The sequence below is a fragment of the Bidens hawaiensis genome, unplaced genomic scaffold (genome assembly GCF_021521415.1).
Source record: "Bidens hawaiensis isolate Kalapana, Puna unplaced genomic scaffold, B.hawaiensis_p1.1 tig00006520_1, whole genome shotgun sequence".
Classification (NCBI taxonomy): Eukaryota; Viridiplantae; Streptophyta; class Magnoliopsida; order Asterales; family Asteraceae; genus Bidens; species Bidens hawaiensis.
The window spans coordinates 726,380-748,180 of record NW_027491437.1 but is presented as its reverse complement, the minus strand read 5'-3'; the positions used below and the strand labels follow the sequence as shown (position 1 = coordinate 748,180).

At 37.6% G+C, this 21,801-nt stretch overlaps 2 protein-coding genes and 1 non-coding gene across 3 annotated transcripts; 2 read left to right on the top strand and 1 right to left on the bottom strand.

The window, feature by feature from the left end:
* Positions 1 to 4,033: 4,033 nt before the first annotated feature.
* Positions 4,034 to 5,329, top strand: LOC143632687 (pentatricopeptide repeat-containing protein At2g25580-like). Its single transcript, XM_077101143.1, has one exon. It carries the CDS (start codon positions 4,034 to 4,036, stop codon positions 5,237 to 5,239), a length of 1,206 nt encoding a protein of 401 aa, XP_076957258.1. The 3' UTR covers positions 5,240 to 5,329.
* Positions 5,330 to 19,731: 14,402 nt separating this feature from the next.
* LOC143632686 (UPF0664 stress-induced protein C29B12.11c-like) lies at positions 19,732 to 21,381 on the bottom strand. Its single transcript, XM_077101142.1, has 5 exons — positions 21,272 to 21,381; positions 20,671 to 20,782; positions 20,494 to 20,565; positions 19,914 to 20,122; positions 19,732 to 19,816 (listed from the first exon to the last, which is right to left on the bottom strand). Exons 1-5 carry the CDS (start codon positions 21,379 to 21,381, stop codon positions 19,732 to 19,734), a joined length of 588 nt encoding a protein of 195 aa, XP_076957257.1.
* Positions 21,382 to 21,698: 317 nt separating this feature from the next.
* On the top strand, positions 21,699 to 21,801 carry LOC143632709 (U6 spliceosomal RNA). Its single transcript, XR_013153562.1, has one exon. It is a non-coding gene; the product is annotated as a U6 spliceosomal RNA (small nuclear RNA).

Below are 21,801 nucleotides of genomic sequence, written 5' to 3'. Positions count from 1 at the left end.
CGTCTGCGCAGAGACCAACTGGATCCGCAGGACCAACCATGCTCAGAGACGTGACGTCCTTACGCGCAGTATGTAAGCTGGTCCCGCAGGAAATGCCTCCCATGGTGAAGGACTCCGCCTGTTCCCGCAGCCTCGGATACAAGCCATGAGGGAAGGCCACCCGCGCAGCATGGCTACACGCACTAGGTACTTAGCTCTCGATCATTCAGTGTCACCTGAAGGAATGAGCAAAGCCGGGAGCAATCCCGCACAGAGGCGGGAGGGGGAATACTCCCGCCCAAATAAGCCAGTCTATACTGAAGGACCTTTTACTGTACCTGACGAGGTATGGGCGAAAGATCTGATCAGGGATACGACAGCTCACTGATACAGTATGGCGAGCAGCATGCTCCTGTACTGTATCACTATTAAGCCGCTGCCTACTCACCAACTACTGTCATACCACGTGCGTAGCCGGCAGTTGGTGGAAAGGGAATAGTATACAGCAGGCCTGGTCGCTATCAGCCGCTGCCTACCCACCAACTACCAGCAGGGCACGTGCGTAGGCTACTGTTGATGAACAGGAACACTGTTGCAGCCGGCCATACCTCCTTGGAAACCTACCTTCGGCTATAAATACCCCAAATGGTATGATCATCTAAACACAACATATCTTACTACATTATCATCATATTATACCTGATATCTGCTCTAGCAATCTCTTATTATACTTTTATATTTAAAGAGCAATCTAGTCTGATTCTCACGCCGGAGGGTGGTCACAAGGAGGAACCCCCCCCCTTCTCAGTGACGAGCTCACGGTGTCTGTTTTGCAGGTTATCAGAAGAACCATCTTCCAAGGGTCTAACCCCTCGTAGGAAACAGCTATCCAACCCCCAGGTTACCAGTAATCTGCCCGGGGTCCGGTTAGTGTTTCTTCAAATACAAATTTAAATTTTATGTTTTTCGCTATCTTCAAGTTATCAATATTTGATAATAAGTATCACTTTACTTTGTAGTTAACTCTCATTGGAAGTTGTGAATTGATACATTACTTTATTGGTAATAAGTAAATTACTTTGAAATCAAATTCACGTTTCGAATATGTATCAAGCTTGAGACAATAATAATTTTTGGTGTATCCAACAAATCCATATGGCTCTAAATAATGGGCACAACTATTTTATACCCGACAGAATTCCCGCTAGTTTATACATTTATCATTAAAGTTTTTCTATCATCTACTCACAAACAAATATCAAAAAATAATAAGTTGAGACAAATAAAATTTACATAAAGTCACAAATAGAGGTGGCAAATGGGTTGGGTTGGGTCGAACGAGTCATGGGTCGAAATGGGTTTGGGTCGAAATGGGTTAGGGTCATGATAGGTCAATTAAAAAAGGGTTGTTTTGGTTTGGGTCATAATAGGTTAGGGTCGGAACGAGTCAGAACGGGTTTTTTTTTTCACTAGAATAGCGGCAGAAACATTTTAGTATTTTTAGATTTTTTGTTTTTTATTTATATTTTGAGTTGTGATTTTTTTATTATTATTTTTGAATTTTTTTCTAAGGGGTTTTCTATTAATGGGTCAAGTTAAAATAAGAAGTATGATATTTGTAGGAAGGATAAGAAGTAATCTTATCAATTGAATTTGAATTTGAAGGGTTAAGATTAGTTTGAGAGAAAACTAAAGAAAAAATAAGAGAAAGGGCAAAAAAGGAATAGCACATGTTGTTGGCTTTCTCTCTCCACATGCAAATCACATGTCATTTCCCCCATCATTTTAAAACGCTCTTAACTTTTTTATGTGACATTGTTTTATAAAAAAAAACCCACCATAATAACGAGTGCTTTTGTATCTTTAATATGAGTACCATATTGCTATATAAAAGTAAATAAAAATATTAGTGGACTTTTATGCATTGTGTTATAACTTATAAGTGTTGAGTAGTGTATTTTTTCTTTATTGTGTTTTAACATTGGTTTTTTTTATTGTGTTTTTTTTTCATTACAAAAAATGTGTTTATTCATTGTGTTTTAGTATAGTGTTTTTCTTTTTTTTAATTATGTCTTAGCATTGTGTTTTACCATGATATTTTTTATTGTGTTTTAGCATAGTGTTTTTTAATATTGTGTTTAAGCATAATGGTTTTTTCGTTGTGTTTTAACATAGTGATTTTTTAAATTGTGTTTTAACATAATCATTTTTAAATTGTGTTTTAACGAATTGCCTTTTTTCTTCTTTATTTTTTATACATTGTGTTATAGGTTATGCTCAATTTTTTTTTTCATTGTGTTTTACAAATTGTAATTTTACTAAATTGTGTTTTAACGGATTTTGTTTTAACATAGTATTTTTTTATTCATTGTGTTTTTTCAATATTGTTTTTTTTTTCATTACTAAAATTCTATTTATTATGTGAAAACACAAATTCTGTTTTACAAGTACGTTTTAGCATTGTGTTTTTTAGATAAAAATAATAATTGTGTTTTGGAGGTACATTTTTTTTTATCCACTGTTGTGTTTCAACTAATACACAAAATCTGTATGCACAAAAAAGCAGAACTCAATCATAAATTGATATATAGCTCCGACGTACAATAATATACAAACTCTCAATATGCAAAGTTCAAAAACGAACAGTCTTCATGTTCCGGCGAAGCTCCGACGTAATCGAAACGATACGCAAAGCTCCCAATATTCTGTCACAAAATCGAATCGATACTTACACATAATCGACTACAGCTGGTCAAGCAGTAGCATCGCATACCCAATTCGAATCGAAGGTTTAAGATCTGAAATCGATTACCAGAGCTGGTGACGGAACCGACTGGAACAAATAACGACGACTTTGAGATGTAGGATCTCCGTAACATACGGGGTAGATTGTGACGGAGGACAAACGACGCCGGCGGTCGACGAACGGTGATGGTAGCCTGGTGCCCTGGTTCGAGCTAGGTGAAGATGATTGATTTAATTGGGTTATTTTGATTTATAAGGATTATTGGTTTTTTTAGTGAAGCAGCCATTAGGGTTTAAATAATTTATGGACAAATATACTCTCCTTTCTAGCCTTATAGCCTTTATAGGAAAGTTAAATTTCTTATTTGAACACAACCCTTTTATTAAGAACAAAAACCCTTCAAAAAAATATCCAAAAATAATAATAAAAAAATCATAACTCAAAATATAAATAAAAAACAAAAAAAACTAAAATATTTCCCTCGTTGTCCTGGTTCCATTAAACCCCCCCCCCCCCAAGAAATCGAACCGAAACCGAAAAGTTAACAGAAATGAAACAAAAAGCCAAAAGCCCAAAACCGAACCAAATCAATCGAAATCAAAAAATCGATCAAAACGAAACTAAAAAACTTAAACAAAAACGAGCACAAACGAAACAAAAAACCAAAAATGAGTCCAGAATCGACCAAAAAGAAACCAAAACCCAACCCGTTCCAATCTCAAACTCGTTTCACGCCGAAACCTGTCTCGTGCGGAAACCCGTTCCGATCCGAAACCTGCCACATTTTCTTAGGACACTAACTCACATCGACTTATTTCTTTGAATATGGCGACCCAATTTGACCCGAAAATTACAAGATGAAATTTCAAATGACCCATTTAGTTAAAATCCTTGACCCAAACCAACCCATTAAATTTTTAAAACAACCAAAATTAACCCATTTGAAATGGTTTGGGTCAAGATTGCCACCTCTAGTTACAAACTTTTATCCCTCATTCACTCATATTGTATAGAAGAAGATGGGTTTGGAACTAGTTTTTCAAAAAAACTAAACTAGTGAGCTAAATATGTAAGTTTAATACTACCCATTTGAAGGAACCCTTGGGGTTTAACAATCGCTGTCACCCACCGGATGTCATGTCTCAAGCAAGAGTAAGAGTTAAATCTCTCACTTATTATTTATATAACAGGTATTATTATTCTGTTAAATCCCGTTCATGTATCAAAACTTATTCTGCGGCAACCTTCGATTTTCAAAACCCTTATGGGAATTATACCCACCGGTTTGACCAAAACCCTAACCCTAAAATGCCAAATTATTCCCAACCAGGGCGATTACGTGAGGAGCTTGATGGCTTTTGCAAAGAGGGGAAGTTAAAGGAAGCGGTGGACCTTTTGGGTTTACTCGACTCGGTTGATATGAACAGCTATTTGTTTCTGATGAATGAGTGTGGAGAGGCCCAGGCACTTGAAGAAGCGAAACGTGTTCACGAGCACCTTGCGAGGTCAGTGCCGCGTATTGATGTTTGGGTTTGTAATAAAGTATTGGAAATGTATGCCAAATGTGGGTCGATGGAAGATGCGTACAAGGTGTTTGATAAAATGTCTCAGAGAAATTTGACTTCTTGGGATACTATGATAACATGGCTTGCTAAAAACAGGCACGGGGAAGATGCGATTGATATGTTTACTGAGTTTAAGAAGATTGGTTTGAAGCCGGACAGTCAAATGTTTTTTGGCGTGTTTAATGCGTGTAGTGTGTTAGGAGACATGAACGAGGGGATGCTACAGTTTGACTCAATGAGTAAGAATTATGGCATTTCGCCATCTTTAGAGCATTATAAAAGTGTAGTTGATATGCTTGGGAGTGCAGGTTATTTAAACGAAGCCCTTGAATTCATTGAAAACATGCCTATAGAGCCAAGTATAGAAATTTATGAAACTATGATGAACCAGTGTAGGATGCACGGGGCTGCCGAGCTTGGAGACCGTTTGACTGAGCTCATTAGCCTTCTAGATCCTTCTTATTTGGATGAACAATCAAAATCCGGGCTTATACCCGTAAAGCCTTCAGACATTGCAAAAGAAAAGGAAAAAAAGAGGTTATCAGGCTTTAATCCACTCGAGATTAAAACCAAAGTTTATGAATACCGAGCCGGTGACACATCACACCCTGAGCACGAGAAGTTATATAGTCAACTTAGGTGTTTAAAACAACCCATGAAGGAAGCTGGTTATGTTCCGGAGACTAAATTTGTTCTTCATGATATTGACCAAGAGAGCAAGGAGGAAGCTCTTTTGTCACATAGTGAAAGGCTTGCTTTATCACAAGCTCTTTTGACCAGCCCGGCTCGTCAACCCGTAAGAATAATAAAAAATCTTCGTGTTTGTGGTGATTGTCATAATGCGTTAAAGATTATTTCTAAGCTCGTTGGAAGACTAATTGTTGCACGTGATGCTAAGAGGTTTCATCATTTTGAAAATGGAGTATGTTCTTGCGGAGATTATTGGTGACAATTTACCTTTTTGACATGGACCCTTTTTTGTTTTCTAGTTTTTGGTTCACCCTGTATGATTTATTAACTTATTTACATGATATGTGTTGAGAAACAAATATTAGATGAAGTTATGGTTACCTTTGATATTGAGTAAGTCAAGTATTTGTCGGCTATAAGAATCATATTACAAAGCCTCCAAGCTTCATATGTTTTTGTATTTTTTACAACATATTTTTGCAAGCTTACATGCTATTAAGTGTTCGTGCTGTTTTGGATATTGAAAGACACAAGCTTACATGCTATTAAGTGTTCATGTTGCTTTGGATATTGAAGGCAGTGGTGGGCATCTTATCGAGCAGGCAAATATATCAAGAATCGTGAACTACAGGGTATGCTATCTTTATATATATTTTCGTTTACCTTTTAAGAATATATTTCAAATAATGGTTGAAGTGGTCTGTAACGATTTGATCAGTATTTTTAGGTGATGTACACTTATCAGATACGTGCTTGGTATAATGGCATTGGCAGTTGAATGTTATAGATCTTTATTCTACTTTTGAGTTATGACCACGTGTTTGTTTAGCTATATACGGCCTATAGCAAGCATGCTATTTTTATTATTATAATCCTTTTTGTCTTGGTCATCGCTATTTTAATTTTTTGGTCTTGTTTATATAGCATGAGAAAGTTTGTATGAGCATTTTGTACCAAAAAAAATGTGTTTTAACTATTTTATCACAATAATGTTCATATTTTTAGAAAAAGTGATTTAGCGTGATGTGTAGGCATACGCTTCAGGTGACTTTCGACCTGCATAGTTTTTTATTTTACATATTTGACCCGTTACAACTCTGAATCCAAGTGATTTATAAGTGGATTGAAATTTGGCTGTTCCCTCGTGGGTTGTTTGGAAACAATTTTTTTCTAATTTGTATGAAAATTGTGTTAAAACTGTTTATATGTAGCGAATTTATTTCAAGAAACCAGAAGTGGTGCAACATACATTAATTAATGTTTGGCTTCTGGTAAATCTCTCAGCCTCATGTGTGTAGCCATTGTCTTTGCATCAGATATCAATCTCTGACATGCAGATTCAGAGTTTGAAAGCATCAATGATTAACTAACCTTGAGGTCAAAGCTGCTACTCAAGTAATTCTCTTTTCTCTTACAAGGTTATTCTCTATATTTCTTCTCTCTTAATATTTCGGATTTTAGTTTCAGTTTGCTGTTTTTGCTTGATGTATCGTTCTCCATCTTTTAAATCATCAGGTAATGTAATGGCGTGTAGGCGGAAATGAGGGAGACTTCATGTGTGCTAACGGGTCAGATGGCTCACAAATTTATTTGGTACTTTTATATATTTTAAAACTGAATTAAATACATTTTTATGTTAGCATGTTCTGCCCTTAAAGTAAAGAGGTCAATACGGTAATCTCTACTGCATACAACATATGCCGCTGCAGTGGGTGTGTGCATCAAATTGGTCTTCTGGTTATTCGAATTGGTTTTCTGGAAGTGGATTCATAAGTTGAGTTGGACCCATAGTTACCTAAATCGCGGTACGCTCCGGTAAGGGAACCAAATACGGGTACGCAATTCGCCCAAGGTGACGTATTCGGTACGGAGAGGGTAGGTTCATTTCAATACGAGCCGGTACGGTGTACCATAGAATCCGGTTCGGTGTACCCAATTTAAAACAAAAATTACCAAAATACATAATTACATATTACCAAAACATTAATTCTATAGCAGATAATCAAATGTCATGTCCAAAGCTAAAATTCCATAACATATTATCCAAAAGAGATTATCCATATTCCGTAACAGATTATTCAAAACCATTTCAGAAATTGAATACAAAAAACTGAATTGAAGAGGAGAAAGGTAAATTGAGGATTTAATTTTGAAGAATTGGTGAATTGATGATATAATGTGGTGTTTTGGATCGATAGATATAGATGATATAATGGTCTGAAGATTCTGAACTCTAAAATCGTACGCTGGTGGAATTGAAAAGACTGCACCCATTTCCCGCCAAAAACGTAGTTGATCTGAAGCGTTCCCAATTTTGACGGAACGCTAAAAATCAGCCAACCTTAATCGATCGGAACACTAAAAAAACGATTGGAAACACGATTTCATCATCGTATTGATTGATTAAATTTCCGAATTGGATCGACGTACCATCGGAATTGGTACGTGATTTCATTAGCGTTCGGTACGCTATCGTATTGCGTTTCGGCTCACTGCGTTCCAATACGCATTTCGCACCTCAAGGAGCGTATTCGGTAACTATGGTTGGACCGGATTCCAGTTAAGATAAGAAAAACCAAAAATAATTTGGTTTGATTCGAATTTTTGTGCTTGTTTGGTTTGGAACTCACAAATTAGCATCTCTATTAAAAACCAAATTCTGAAAACGAATTGGTCTCTAAACCGGTAAAAAAAACCGTGTTTGGATCTGGGGTTCGTGAACGAGGGAATGAGAATAGGAATTGTTGTGGATGTTTGGTTTCCGGATCCGGGTATGGTTTTTTGAACTGCCAAGGTTGTTTTACTGTAATGTTGATTGTCGAACCATACCCATACCAATTTATATCTATAATCATCCGATATATAATAATAAACAGTACGGCTGTGATTACTGATTTGGTCTTTTCACTTGTTTAACTATTTTATTCTTTTTAGTGTTTTTTCCAAATAAGTAATTTTACATTTTTTTTCCTCTTACAACTTTAGATATAAATATCACGTGTCTGTACACTCCGAACGCATTGTTGCGATATACTTATTTTTATCTAAATTTTGATATAAGTTTTATACATGACCGAGCCGATCGTTTTGACGTAAATTTTATTTAAAATCGAATCGTGTCGAATTCTCTTTGCATGCGTGACCACATCAATGTGACTATTGGGTTACACTTCTGTCATAACACGTAGTTTACGTTACAAGATTTGTATTTTTTTTATTTATTTATAAAGTTATGATTGTTATTAATCTTGCATCGCAACGGGCAGGTTTCTTTGCTAGTTATTATTTAACTTGATAGAAATATGGATGATTAATTGGGTTCAATGATTAATTTAACTATTAGAGTTAACCACATAGATAGTTCATAATTTTTGCTTCTGTTACATTAAGACTATACGGAGTGGGTATCGATTTGCCGTCCAAAAGCACACGTGGCCAGCGACCCTGACAGCAAACTCTGCCCCTCTCTTCTTGGTGATGCCCAGCGGTAAAGAAAGCGGCGAAATTTTCATGATAAAACACCGGCGGAGAAAAGCTTTAAGCTTTTCTTTAATATATTTCAAAACACAAAATTTGATGTTTTGATGAGAGCCAAAGAGAAAGGGAGAAGAAGGAAATGAGGATAAGAAGTTGTAAATCGAAGAAGGTGGGGGTTAAATATAAAAATAATATTAGTTATATTTATATTATGTTTATATATTTATTCTTTTGGATTTTAGTAATATGTTTTTTATTTAATATTTGAAATGGAATGTTTTAATTTAATTTATTAAATGTAACATAATGTTTTAAATATATCAAATATTTTGTTTTTTATTTTATTTATATTAGTAACTTTAAAAATAATTGAACTAAATTAGTTTTAGTTATAAATATTATTATTTTAGTTGTAAAGGAAGAGAAGTGGTGAATTAGTAACCATTTCCCTAATATTGTGAAAAAGGATGAAGCGAAGTGAGGTATAATGCAGCGTTGACGTGACACTCTAAGAAAAAAAGTAAGGTAGCATTCACACATCATAATCTAAGCATAAAATGTTACTTGTTTGAGTTATGATTTCATTTTCCTCACTACCCAACCGAGAACCGAGAACCGAGAACTTTTCATTGATCTAAGCATAAAGTAACATAGATTTGAGCGAGTTGATCAACCGAGAACTTTTCATTGATCAGAACGAAGTGCGCGGACTTAGTCAAACGGTCAACAATAACCCAAATTCCATCGTGACGGCTTCGAATGGTTGGGAGTTTGAATACGAAATCCATGGTCACATCTTCCCATTTCCAAATCGGGATATGCGGTTGCACAAGTAAACCAGATGGTCGTTGATGCTCGGCCTTAACTTTAGCGCAAGTAAGGCATTTTGCGACGTACAATGCAATGTCTTTCTTCATGCCGGGCCACCAAAACGTGGACCGTAAGTCGAAATACATTTTATTCGCACCGGGATGAATAGAATATCGCGACTTATGAGCTTCGTCCATGATGAAAGTACGAAGATTGCCTATATTGGGAACCCACAAACGATTAAGGTAATACAACAAACTATCGCACTTAGTTTCGAGTTGAAGCTCTGCGCCACAAGACATTTCGTCGTGCATATTACCCTCGGTGACCGAGACATGTTGAGCTTCAAAGATTCGGAGTTGGAGATCGGTTTGGACGGTCACACTATGAAGCAAGATAGATTTCACATGGGTCTTTCGGCTAAGGGCATCGGCTACAACGTTCGCCTTACCGGGGTGGTAGCGAATTTCGCAGTCGTAATCACTAAGTAATTCGGCCCATCGACGTTGCCGCATGTTCAAATCCTTTTGGTCAAATATGTGTTGACGACTCTCGTGGTCGGTGAATACCACACATTTTGTGCCATAAAGGTAATGTCTCCAAATTTTCAATGCAAAAACAACAGCACTGAGCTCGAGATCATGCGTCGTGTAATTCCTTTCATGAACTTTGAGTTGCCGTGAAGCGTAAGCGATGACTTTACCTCGTTGCATAAGGACGCAACCGAGGCCTTGATTAGAAGCATCGCAATAGACAACAAAGTCCTCGTTGCCCTCGGGGAGGGCAAGGATCGGCGCATCGCAAAGCATACGTTTGAGAGTTTGGAAAGCTTCATCTTGCTTTGGTCCCCACACGAAAGGCTTATCCTTGTGAGTCAAAGCGGTTAGGGGCAAAGCGATCTTTGAAAAATTGAGGATGAAGCGACGATAATAACCAGCGAGACCAAGAAACGAACGAACTTTGGTAGGAGAGGTTGGAGTCTTCCAATTCTTGATGGCTTCGACTTTGGCGGGGTCAACGTGAAAACCCTTTTCGTTTACTATGTGCCCCAAGAACGGAATTTCGTTAAACCAGAATTCACACTTCGAGAACTTTGCGTAAAGTTGTTCATTCCTCAAGAGATCAAGGATGGAATGAAGGTGCTTTGTATGCTCAGTTTTGGACTTAGAATATATGAGAATATCATCAATAAAGACAATCACGAATTTATCTAAGTATGGCTTGCACACGCGGTTCATGAGGTCCATGAATACCGCGGGTGCATTGGTTAACCCAAAGGGCATAACACTAAACTCGTAATGTCCGTATCGAGTCCGAAAGGCGGTTTTGGGTACATCATCTTCATGCACGCGCAGTTGATGATAACCCGAACGAAGATCAATCTTGGAGAAGCAAGAAGCTCCTTGAAGTTGATCGAAGAGATCGTCGATGCGAGGCAAGGGGTAACGATTCTTGACCTTAAGCTTGTTGAGCTTGCGGTAGTCGATACGCATACGGAAGGAACCATCTTTCTTCTTGACAAACAGCACAGATACGCCCCAAGGAGATGAACTAGGGCGAATGAACCCTTTTTCCGAAAGTTCTTGGAGTTGGGTAGACAATTCTTGCATCTCGGAGGATGCAAGACGGTAAAGAGTCTTCGCAACCGGAGTTGCACCAGGCACGAGATCAATGCAAAAGTCAACTTCGCGAACGGGAGGAAGACCAGAAACGTCATCGGGGAACACTTCGGGATACTCGCGAACAACCGGAATGTCTCCAATATTTTGCTCTTTCTTTTCAACAACGTGAGCCACAAACGCTACATACTTCTTGCACAAGTATGTTTGGGCTTGAAAACAAGTTATGAGGTTGAGAATTGAAGGGGAAGGCTTTTCACCAACAACACAAAGGGTTTTCCCATCGACGAGCGGAATGCGAATGAACTTCTCAAAGCAAACAACTTCGGCACGGTGGGAGGACAACCAATCCATGCCTACTATGACATCGAAGCTTCCCAATTGCATCAGAATGAGGTCGATTGAGAACGTGTGGCCATTAAGATTCATCTTGCAACTTCGAATAACAGAGTCGATCGTCACGGATTTACCATTTGCTACTTCAACAGTGTACGAGCTCTTAAGTTTAGACCGAGGTTTAGCAAGAAACAATTCAAAATCTAAGGATACGAAACTCATATCGGCACCGGTGTCAAATAATATAGATGCAAAGTGGTCGTCTACAAGAAATGTACCGTTCACTACATCGCCGTTTTGTTGAGCTTGGTGGGCATTCATCATGAAGGCACGCCCACGATTATCTTGGGGAGCTTGAACGGCTTGACCCTCTTGGGGTGCAGGTGCTTGTATCGGCTGGGCTTGAGCTTGATTAGCCAACAATTGAGGAAGTTGTGGCCGAATCGCTTGGTAGGCTTGATAAGCTTGGAGCTGAAACTGTGGGGCTGGGGCCAGCTGAAGCGAGTTCACGTTCATGAGTCGTGGACACACATTACGGAAGTGGCCAGGGTCACCACAGTTATAACAAGCCCGTACTTGGCTAATGGGTTGAGCAAATTGTACGGGGCGGGGGTTTGGATGTCACACCCCGACCAAAGGCGGCGGAACATGCCGAGGTGTAACGATTGTCCATAAGCACATGACACTAATTAAAGTGACAGTATTTAATAAACTCATTTCATTTCACAACATTGAAAATGTCACATAACAATTATCCATAAAATAACCATAAACAAGATATCACAAAATATGGCAAATTGATATTGTTCATTTTTACTAATATCCTAAGGTTTTTGATGTCGTTTTCTTCACAATCATAAATCAACCAAGATGCAAACCTGCAACATTTCATAAAATAAAGTTTGTCAACACAAAGGTCGGTGAGCAATTCATAAGTTTAATCATATTAGTATATAATAAAGATAGCCACAAAACTTGCATACGAAACGATAAATAAAAGTGATAATTTGGATAAATAGATATCGCTAAACACATTAGCGACACCTAGCTATAAGGGGATGCCAAATAGTCTAGGATTTTATAGTTATCGTTAATTGCATTACGTTAACGACACCTTGCTATAAGGGGATGCCAAATAGTCTAGGATTTTATAGTGCCACCAACCAAAAGCGATAAACACATAGGCATATAAGCATAGAACACCAAATCGAGCAATTATTTAGGTAAAGTATACAACTACGTTTGTGGTTTAAGATTCAAATATAAAGCATTTTGTTGAATAAGTATGAAATGTCACCCCCAAAATAAAAGATGGAAAATGGGGTATGAAGTACTCACCTTCAAGTAGTAAACTTGAAAGATGATAATTTGGAGATTTGTCGGAACGACGAGTTTAACGCACAATGCCTAAAAAGAAAAGAAGTCTTGAATTTAGAAAGGTTGTCTTGAAGGTCTTTAAACAAAATAAATGTTGAGAAATGTAAATAATTAAAGTTCAAGGTTTAAAATGTGACTATTTAAGAATTTATAATAATAACCCTTTAAAAATGTAAGTTTGCTCGAAACCGGGTTAAAGTATCTAACCTTAATATTTACTCAACCTATGTTAAGTAATAAGGTGGGTAAAATGCAAGAATGCAAATCCCTTTGGAATAAAGATACTAAAACGGTTTTTTTTATCGAGTGTTCGGGTTGTCGTTTCGGGTCTTGATAATTGGTCAAACCCAAAGTCAACTTTCCAAAATATCGAATGTTATTAGATAACTCAATAAAATTTAATAAGACTTAACCAAGTATGTAGTTCCATTGTTTTAGAACTAACAACGCACGTTAAGCGAGTGTTCGGTTTTGTCGGTCCAAACTTTTTTATGAGATCAAGTTGGATCCAACATTTCCAAGTATTTAAGAAAATATTTAAAAATCAATTTGTAACTATTTTTAAAGAAATATACAAGTCTTGATGGCTAAAAAAAACACACTTGTGTGTCTTAAGCGAGCAAGAATCGGTTTGTTTCGGTTTCCATCTTACAAAAAGTTCATAAATGGTTTCCACATGTCCAAACACTAAATAACTTGTATAATAATGTACAAATAAAAAAATACCAAAAGTTAACAATAAAGTCTTTAAACAAAAGTTCGGTTTTCGGTTCGGATCGTGTTTCGGGTTAAGACCGAGGTAAGATTCTACAAACCCATAACCATAGAATTTGTAAAAACGATTTTAGAAACTTAGATCTAACACTAAGTATGTTTAAACAAACAAAACTAGTAACAAAGTTCGGTTTACAGTTTAGAGCTATTTACGGTTAAACCGAAGCATAGACTCTTAAAAACCCATAACCATGGAACTTGTAAACATGACCAACAAACTAAAATAAGCAAGATTAATATGTATGAACAAGTTATATAGATGTATATATATCAAGGACACGAAGTCCTCCATGAAGCCTTGCCTTAAGGGGTCCGAAACCTCACCGACTGGAATCGGAGAAGTAACTACCAAAGGTAAACAAGGGGTGTATATTATATATATATATGTTGCACAACCATAAACAAGTATTAATAAGGCTACATAAACTAATTAAGATGAAAGACCAAAATCCTTCAAGAACACTTAAGAAGATAACCTTGAATCTTTGATGTTTGAGAGAGTTTTTTTTGTGGAGTTGTAGCAAGGGAAAATGAAGAGGAAAGGTGGTGTATATATAGGGTAATGTTGGTGGTCACATATGGGTGTGAGACACAAGAGTTTTCATGCAAAATGGATCAAGACAAAAACACAAAACAACAAAAAAAAAATAATAAATAAATAAATAAATAAAAATAAAAATAGGATGTTTTCAAGACCCAACAAGTTTGAAATAATATTGTAACATAAATCCATCATTTTGATTATAACATAAGCTTCGGTTTACAAATCGGGTCGGTTTACATAATAAACAAATACAAAAACGAATACAAACAAGACCCGAAATTGACGAATGTCACATTGGAGGAGTAAACCGTGGGGGAGCAAGGATAGCTGTCTCACGACAAATGTTGCTGAGGTGTCCAAAACGGTTGCAACGGCTGCATTGGCGGCAAGCAGAACTAGCGCGGTGATGGCGTTGACACATTTTACAAAACGGATGGGGTCCGTTATAAAGTTTCTTGGGAGGGGGTGCAAAGTTAGGCTGGGGTTGCCGTGCGGTTTGATCGGTCAGCGTGTAGTTCTTGCGCTTGTTGTTTCGGTGGCTCAAGGAATAAGCAGGTTTGGAGGGTTCGGCTTTGTTTTCTTTGGGTGAGGGAAAGGGTTTTTCAACGGGTTTCTTGGACCCCTTCAATGTCAAAGTCCCGGCTTTGACATGATTATCGGTCAACGTTGCAGCAAGGTTGATCGCGTCACCAAGTTCCTTAGGAGAGCTACTAAAGACACTATCTTGAATTTGTCTTGGTAGTCCCCGAATATACTTATCGATGGCACGCGAATCGGGAGTGACGAGGTGTGGCACCAACACAATTAGTTCGTTGAAACGGGCGGTGTAGGCGGAGTGCTCACCGCCCTCTTGCTTAAGGTTCCAAAACTCATACTCCAAATTCATAAGCTCATTGGGAGGACAAAACTGTCGGGTCATGAGATCTTTCAATTTGTTCCATGTCAAGGCCATGGCAGCTTCAGTACCGCGGTTCGTCTTTTCCTTGACCCACCATGTAAGTGCGCCTTCCTCGAACATACCTGTAGCGAATCGGGTTCGCTTATCATCAGGACATTCAATTTGGTAAAACACGCTTTCCATCTTTTCGTACCACTGAAGTAGGGCAGTGGCACCTTGAGTTCCATTAAACTTGGTAGTTTTGGCGTCAGTAAAGTTCTTGTAGGTCACAACGGGAGCTGGAGGCAGTGGAGGAGGAGGATTAACGTTAGCCATGATGTTCTGGTGCATCTGGGTCATGATATTGGGGAGGACCGCTGTCAGGTGCTTAGTGATCTGGGAAGTTATCTTGCGGCTAGAGGTTCCAGATGATCGACGCTTAAGGTTGCGGGAAGCCATTCTGCGAACAAAGGTTTCGAAAATCGTGAGACTCGGAATAGTGCATGATGTATATAAAGAAAATAAATCTTTTGTAAAGTTTGTTAAAATATGAAAACCATAAATATAATAAGTGTTGTGAGGAACTTAGTGTTTTCATGAACCACCATGGACTCTTGTGTTCCAACACAACATCGAAATTTCGAAAATAAATCGAACCAAAAGCTGGGTATTCGTGTATCACCACGACTTAACAGACTTTCGGTTAAAACACATTGTAAAACATAGAGGGTCGGAGTCACACGTTGCATGAACCACCATGACTTGTGTGACATCCTAAGGGATGCAACCATATCCTTATCACAAAGAGGACATGATCACGGTTAAAGACATAAAGTGGTGACTCGTATGGCGTCTGGTGTGGTACGTATTGGCCTAATAAGTTTCATGCCCTTCCCGAACTCTCCAGGTAAGCAACAGGGTCCAACGTCTGATTGGATATATGCGCATTGCTTATCCTTAGGTTTCATGAACCTTGGTGTCAAGAGTTCGGGAAACAAGCACGTCCTCCTTCCAGTTACTATATACCCGCCATGACGAGTCATCTTTATGCAGAACCCCCACGGCTTGGCGCAAGTGTGGGACCCCCTCGGCTCAGCCAATGTAAACCTCCCTGGACTGGCCCGTGTACGAAACCTCCTTGGCCCGGCCCATGTAAGGAACCCTCTTGGTCCGCCCCATGTATGGAAACCGCTTGGCTGGGCCCATGTATGGAAACCCCTCGGCCCGGCTCATGTATGGAACCTCCCTGGCCCGGCGCATGCATGCAACCCCCTTGGCCCGGAGCATGTATGTAACCCCCTTGGCCCGACGCATGTATGTAACCCCCTTGGCCTGGCGCATATATGTAACCCCCTTGGCCCTGCACATGTATGTAACCCCCTTGGCTGTTGAAAACCTCCTCGACCCGGCCCATGTTGAAAACCTCCTTGGCCCGACCCATGTTGATAACCTCCTTGGCTTGGCCCTTGTATGCAACCCCAAGGATCCAGCCCATGTGAGAAACCCACTGGACCCGACCCATGCATGGAACCCCGCTGGGCCTTGCCAATGTATAAAACCTCCTCGGCCCATCTCATGTGTAGAACCTGCTTGGCCCGGTAACAACCATGGTGGTCTAAACTCTGTATACATTGGTAAATTTGGGCCATGGCTCAAATAGTTTGAACGATATTGATCAAAATATATCGGTGGAATATATGGCATGATGCTCGCAAAAACCGGATTCACTGAGTTGGTGGTCACGTTGGCGGGTTGCGGTGCTGGATGACGAGGACCACTAGCCACCGGCAGAGGATGGTTGTGTTTCCATATATAGGTTGTTATCACTGACTTTATATCATCTGGTGCTCGCTCCACGTACTTTTTCACCGGACAACCGACGGTCTTGCAACTATAGTAACTCCTACATATGTTAGCATATGCTTTAGTATTTAATAAAAGTTATATTTGTGTATTTTATATTTATAATTTAAAAATAAAAATAAAAATAAAAATTTGATACCTTGGATTAGGATTATCTTTGGTGACTTTTTTATACGACAGTTTCCATTTGTATCCATCCTCAAGTATACCAATATCACTTTCTACTTGAACCTTAAATGTATTATCTTCTTTTCTATCACCCTCCATCTTATTTAACATAATAATAATAATAATAATAATAATAATAATACAAGAGACCGGAGTTTTTTGTTTGTCAAGAGTTTACAAACTGCTAAAACTGATCGAACCGTCTAAATGATTTTGTTCACAATTCGGTTTAGACAGTTTAACAATTCAGTCTAGCTTGTATCAAATTTTATCTTTTCAAATTTTAAGCACACCATGAAACCAATGATTTTTTTTTAAATATATTTGTCAAAGTAGGGGTGACAAATGTGTGCGTGGTTCGGATTGGGTCGGTTTCGGGCAAAACCGAACTAAAAACCGTTTGATTTAGGTTTTTCGGTTTTAGTTTTGGGTTTGGTTTGGTTCGGTTCGGTTTTCAAGTTTGCCATTTGTGATTAAAAACTTTTGGCCGAATTGTTTTTCAAAAAATTAATGTGTCTAGGCCTAAATAACGTTGTTAATTAATATAACTAATTAATTATTATACATTTGAAAAAAAAAATTGAGTTACATATTTTATTAAATTCTTATAAATTACTAGAAATAAAAAAGTGAATATATAAATTTGGTTGGTTTTAGTTTTTATTACATACAAAACCAAAACCGAACATTAAATTCAATACATTTTCACATACGAAAACAATCACGTTTTGGGTTGCTATGTCTAACAACCGTTTAACCTTCAACAAGTCGAACCACTAACATGAATAGTTAAACAAGTTGACCCACTAACCCATTTAACCTTGTTTAATAACTCGCCCATCGATTAGCATGTTTAAATTTGTGTTCGGGTCAAGCAATTCAACCCGCCAATTTGGCACTCAAGCGACCCGACCCGAAACTTATATTTGAATCTTGAATAGATGATATAATTAGTACAAGAGGAGTTAACTCACAATCTTTTAACTTGAGAATCAAGGTCATCATCATGAACAGGATTCGACGAAGAAGATGCTTCGTTAGTAGACCGAGGCTTCAGATGATCATGTTCTCCCGTACAAAAGATCCGAATAAGATGACCATTTGAAGATGTTTCCTTCTTCTTCTTCGCCAAACAGTTTTTGTTCTTGCACTTATAATACCTTGTTAGATTCTCACCAACATTTACTTTACTGACCCCGATTTGTTTCCAGTTATATCCATCATCATCATCATTGTTGTTGTTGTTCTGAATTGGTTGCTTTCCTTTACCCGAACTTTCGGGTTGTTGAACGATTTCCTAAATTGTTAATCTGAATATTAATGACCCGTTGGATGATGGAAATGTTATGACCCGAAGATTTATGAACGTAATTATTTAAAGACTGAGTTTTGCTATTCAAAAAGGTTAGACGGGTCATGCATGGAAATGCTATGTTATGCCATTTTGGCTTCTATTTCGATGCAATGCTTATTAATTTATTATTATCTAAAATATTATTAGTGATAGTTTGAAGAGTTAAAGAAGTAGAGAGCAATATGAAGTAGTTACGTACAGTTGAAGCTGGAGTTGATTCTGTTTCAAAATCGAATTCTGAGAGATCGATGGAGTCGATCGGGAACTGGTCGGAGTAATTTTCCATACTCGGGTCTTTGATATTGTCGTCGGGTTCCCAATCCCAGATATCATCGCATGTGTAAGACTCGGTGATTTCGAGTGGTGGAACCTGAAAGAAATTAGTAAAAGAAGAGCTTTAGAACTCCATTAATGGTAGAGGTTGTGGAGGATAAGATATACTTACTGGGGTGGAAGAGGTGAGAGCATTGGCAGCGGAGGAGCCGCTGGGTCCACTGACGGTAGCTCCAGCGGTGGTGGATGGTGGCGGTGGCAGTGGCGGGTTGGAGGACATATTGGAAGAAGACACGTGTGTTGAAGCGTTGTAACTGATTGTATCAAGTTAGTTATATAAAACTGACTGTAACGGTAATGAGTTGTGTTATTAAGTTTTTATAAGTGTTATGAGAATGATTTAGATTATAGGCTGTAATATTTAATCCGTTTAATAGATGTATGGTGTTCGGTTGACCTGTTTAGATCGTTTAATTTATCGTGTTATTTTTTACTGTGATATGTTTAACCCTATGCTTACACAAGTGGGTTTATAACTTTATTAACTTGTTTAATTAAATGTGTTGCTTGGTTAACCCATTTATTAAACCTGTCAACCTGTTTATAGCCTCTTTTAACACATTTTGAGTGCAATCCAACTCACTGTTTGACGCGCTTAAATATATTGGTTAAACGAGTCATGCTTTGATTACATGAGTTTATTATTTAAAGTTGAACGGCATGTGGTTTTATTTATATCTGGTTTAGATTTGATGTATTTGATATGAATAAATATGTAGGTTGTATTCGGGTTAGTCTAGTTCAACTTGCTAGCCTGAAACCTGTCAATCTGAGACGGTTTCCAGTAAGGTGCTCATGGCTCGGTTTGAAATGCTTTTAGGTTATAAACCTCAATTGAACCGTTAATATGTAAAACCGAACCAAACTATCACTTTGATTTAAAGTTTAGTTTTACAATTTAAGCTTTATTGTGCCTTACAATAAAAATATCTCATATATTATAAAAAGCAGCAATAACCTAAAGGCAATTCAAACTTAAATTTAAATATACTATATTTTGCACTACAGCTTTGTAAATATAGAATTCATACAATCAATATGACCAATTACACTACTAATTTTCACTTTCGTTATAAATGACAATTTAAAATAAAAAAGACTAATATGATATATAATTAATAATCAAATAGATATAAACGATAAATGAAGATTATGAATCACAATGGATACAACTGATTTACAAAATTGTACATGTATCTTGGTCTGATGATTATTTGTCTTAAGAATGGTAATTGTCACGTCGATGTGGTTCGGAAGCGGGTTGCTGCAGATATATCTTTGTTGGATCACTCGGATCAACATATCTGCTCAAATATAAATACAAAGTTAAATAATGAGCCCTTTAGATATGAAACAAAGCCTGGCCCATTCATAAGTAAACGGGTCAAAAATGATACTTACGCGCAGTTCATCATGTCATCAACCGGAGTTTGGGCCGCCCTTAAAGGGTCATGGGTCGTATTTGCAGCATCGAAATGTTGATTATATTGTCTAACTGATTTTATTAAACTGAAAAATAAGGGCACAAATGTCCCGCAACCTCCATGCTTGAACAGAATCTTGAAAGAGTGAGGAGGGTAATTTGCTCGGTTCTGATCATACGGTACTACCTGCAATTTAACTTGATTCCATAAGTTGACTTTTTTGAGCGGGTCGGGTTGACCCAAATACAAAGTATCATAAAAAGGTTAAGAGATTTTATGCATTATAGATACACTTTGGGCAACTTTTACATTTGTTCAACCTGTTTGACCAATTCATAGGAGATGAGTTGAAATTTAACATGAAGTTAACTTTTTTAACGGGTCGAGTTGACTTGGGTTGACCCGAATGCAAAACATCATAAAAATGTTTGAGACTTTATGCATTACAGATAAACTTTGGGCAACTTTCAATCTGTTCAGCCCGTTTGACCAAATCGACACGCTCAAAGGGTTCAAATTGAAATTGACACCTCAAGTATATGTTTCGGTCTACTTACGGGCTCCACACATCCAGATATATTGTTGCAGTGAAAGACAGGTTGGTGAAACTTTTCATCATGCACATACAGCTGCAGAGTAAACAAAAGGGGACAAAAAACATTGATCCTGTTACTAAATCAAACATGTAATTGAATGTATAATTTTCAAGTAATAAGTCGAAAGATTGTTCATACCAGAGGCATATCAAAAGCAGTAAAAATCTGTGTAGGTTTATCGGAAACCAACACCATGCGAACATTTGACAAAAAGATTCTACCCTTTGCTTTCACAGTTCCTCCATTTGCCCTGAAAAATTATTATGAAATTTAGCATTGAGTTTGGTTTAACTTAAATGTATACACATATCAACAATATTGGTTGAATTGTAGAACAGTTAAATCTTTCGTAATTATGACAATCAAATCATACATGTGTAATCATTGTTGTAGAACTCACTAGTCGGGTTAGGTTGTGGTCGGTCAAAGCTGGTCTAAATTGGCCAAAATCATTCAAAATCGGTTAAAAATATCTTTGAAGTATTTAGATGTTATACTTACTAATCCAATCCGATTAATTAGTTTGAAAATATGTGCATAAAATTTTGTTTATATATATACATGCATATAGTTTTGAAAGTTACGTATAAAATTCCAACCCGTTTAATCCCTATTAATTGATTTGGATGATGGTAATTTATTATTAATAGATTGCTTTTGGATGATTTGTTGACAACTTTTTTGAGAATTTGGTTTAACAGCATAACCTTGAATTCAAACAAATTGATAATGAACTGACCCGTAGATGTTGTTAATCTCGAATTCGATTCCATCTCTGATTAAAATGAACATCTCGTTGACGAATGCGACCGGCATGCCGTTACCGTAAAGATGCGGGTTTAGGGCCATCTTGAAATCTACCCCAGATTATTATGAAAAATACTACAGGACGTTGAAAGTTTTAAAGATGACTTGAATGTCACGTTAGCTAAACATTAACCGGTTTACTCGGAATATTGAAGGCAAATAAAAATATGGTGGTTACTTTTGCATGGAACAAAAATAAATTATTCAAGGGTTGTTTGGCAATTGACATTATTTTAAAAGTAAGTTTATATTGAATTAAGTAGTTATTATAAAAACGTCATAAGTGTTTGGTATCCTCCCACATCGACCAAAAGACAAATCTCTAGCCGGTTATATAGCGTTGTTTGGGGTTAACGTTTGTCCCTTCGGGGACATCCGATAAAATTGGAATGATACAGAGAAGATTAGTATGGCCCCTGTGCAAGGATGACATGCACAAATCAAGAAATGGTCTAAACTTTT

Bases quoted from the DNA above. Each gene is read 5' to 3' on its own strand.
- LOC143632687 (XM_077101143.1), top strand. From the start codon at position 4,034: ATGCCAAATTATTCCCAACCAGGGCGATTACGTGAGGAGCTTGATGGC.
- LOC143632686 (XM_077101142.1), bottom strand. From the start codon at position 21,381: ATGGCCCTAAACCCGCATCTTTACGGTAACGGCATGCCGGTCGCATTC. The intron at 20,783-21,271 runs GTCAGTTCATTA...ATAATTTTTCAG, and splicing joins GAGATTAACAACATCTACGG to GGCAAATGGAGGAACTGTGA. The intron at 20,123-20,493 runs GTAAGTAGACCG...GTTAAATTGCAG, and splicing joins TATCTGGATGTGTGGAGCCC to GTAGTACCGTATGATCAGAA.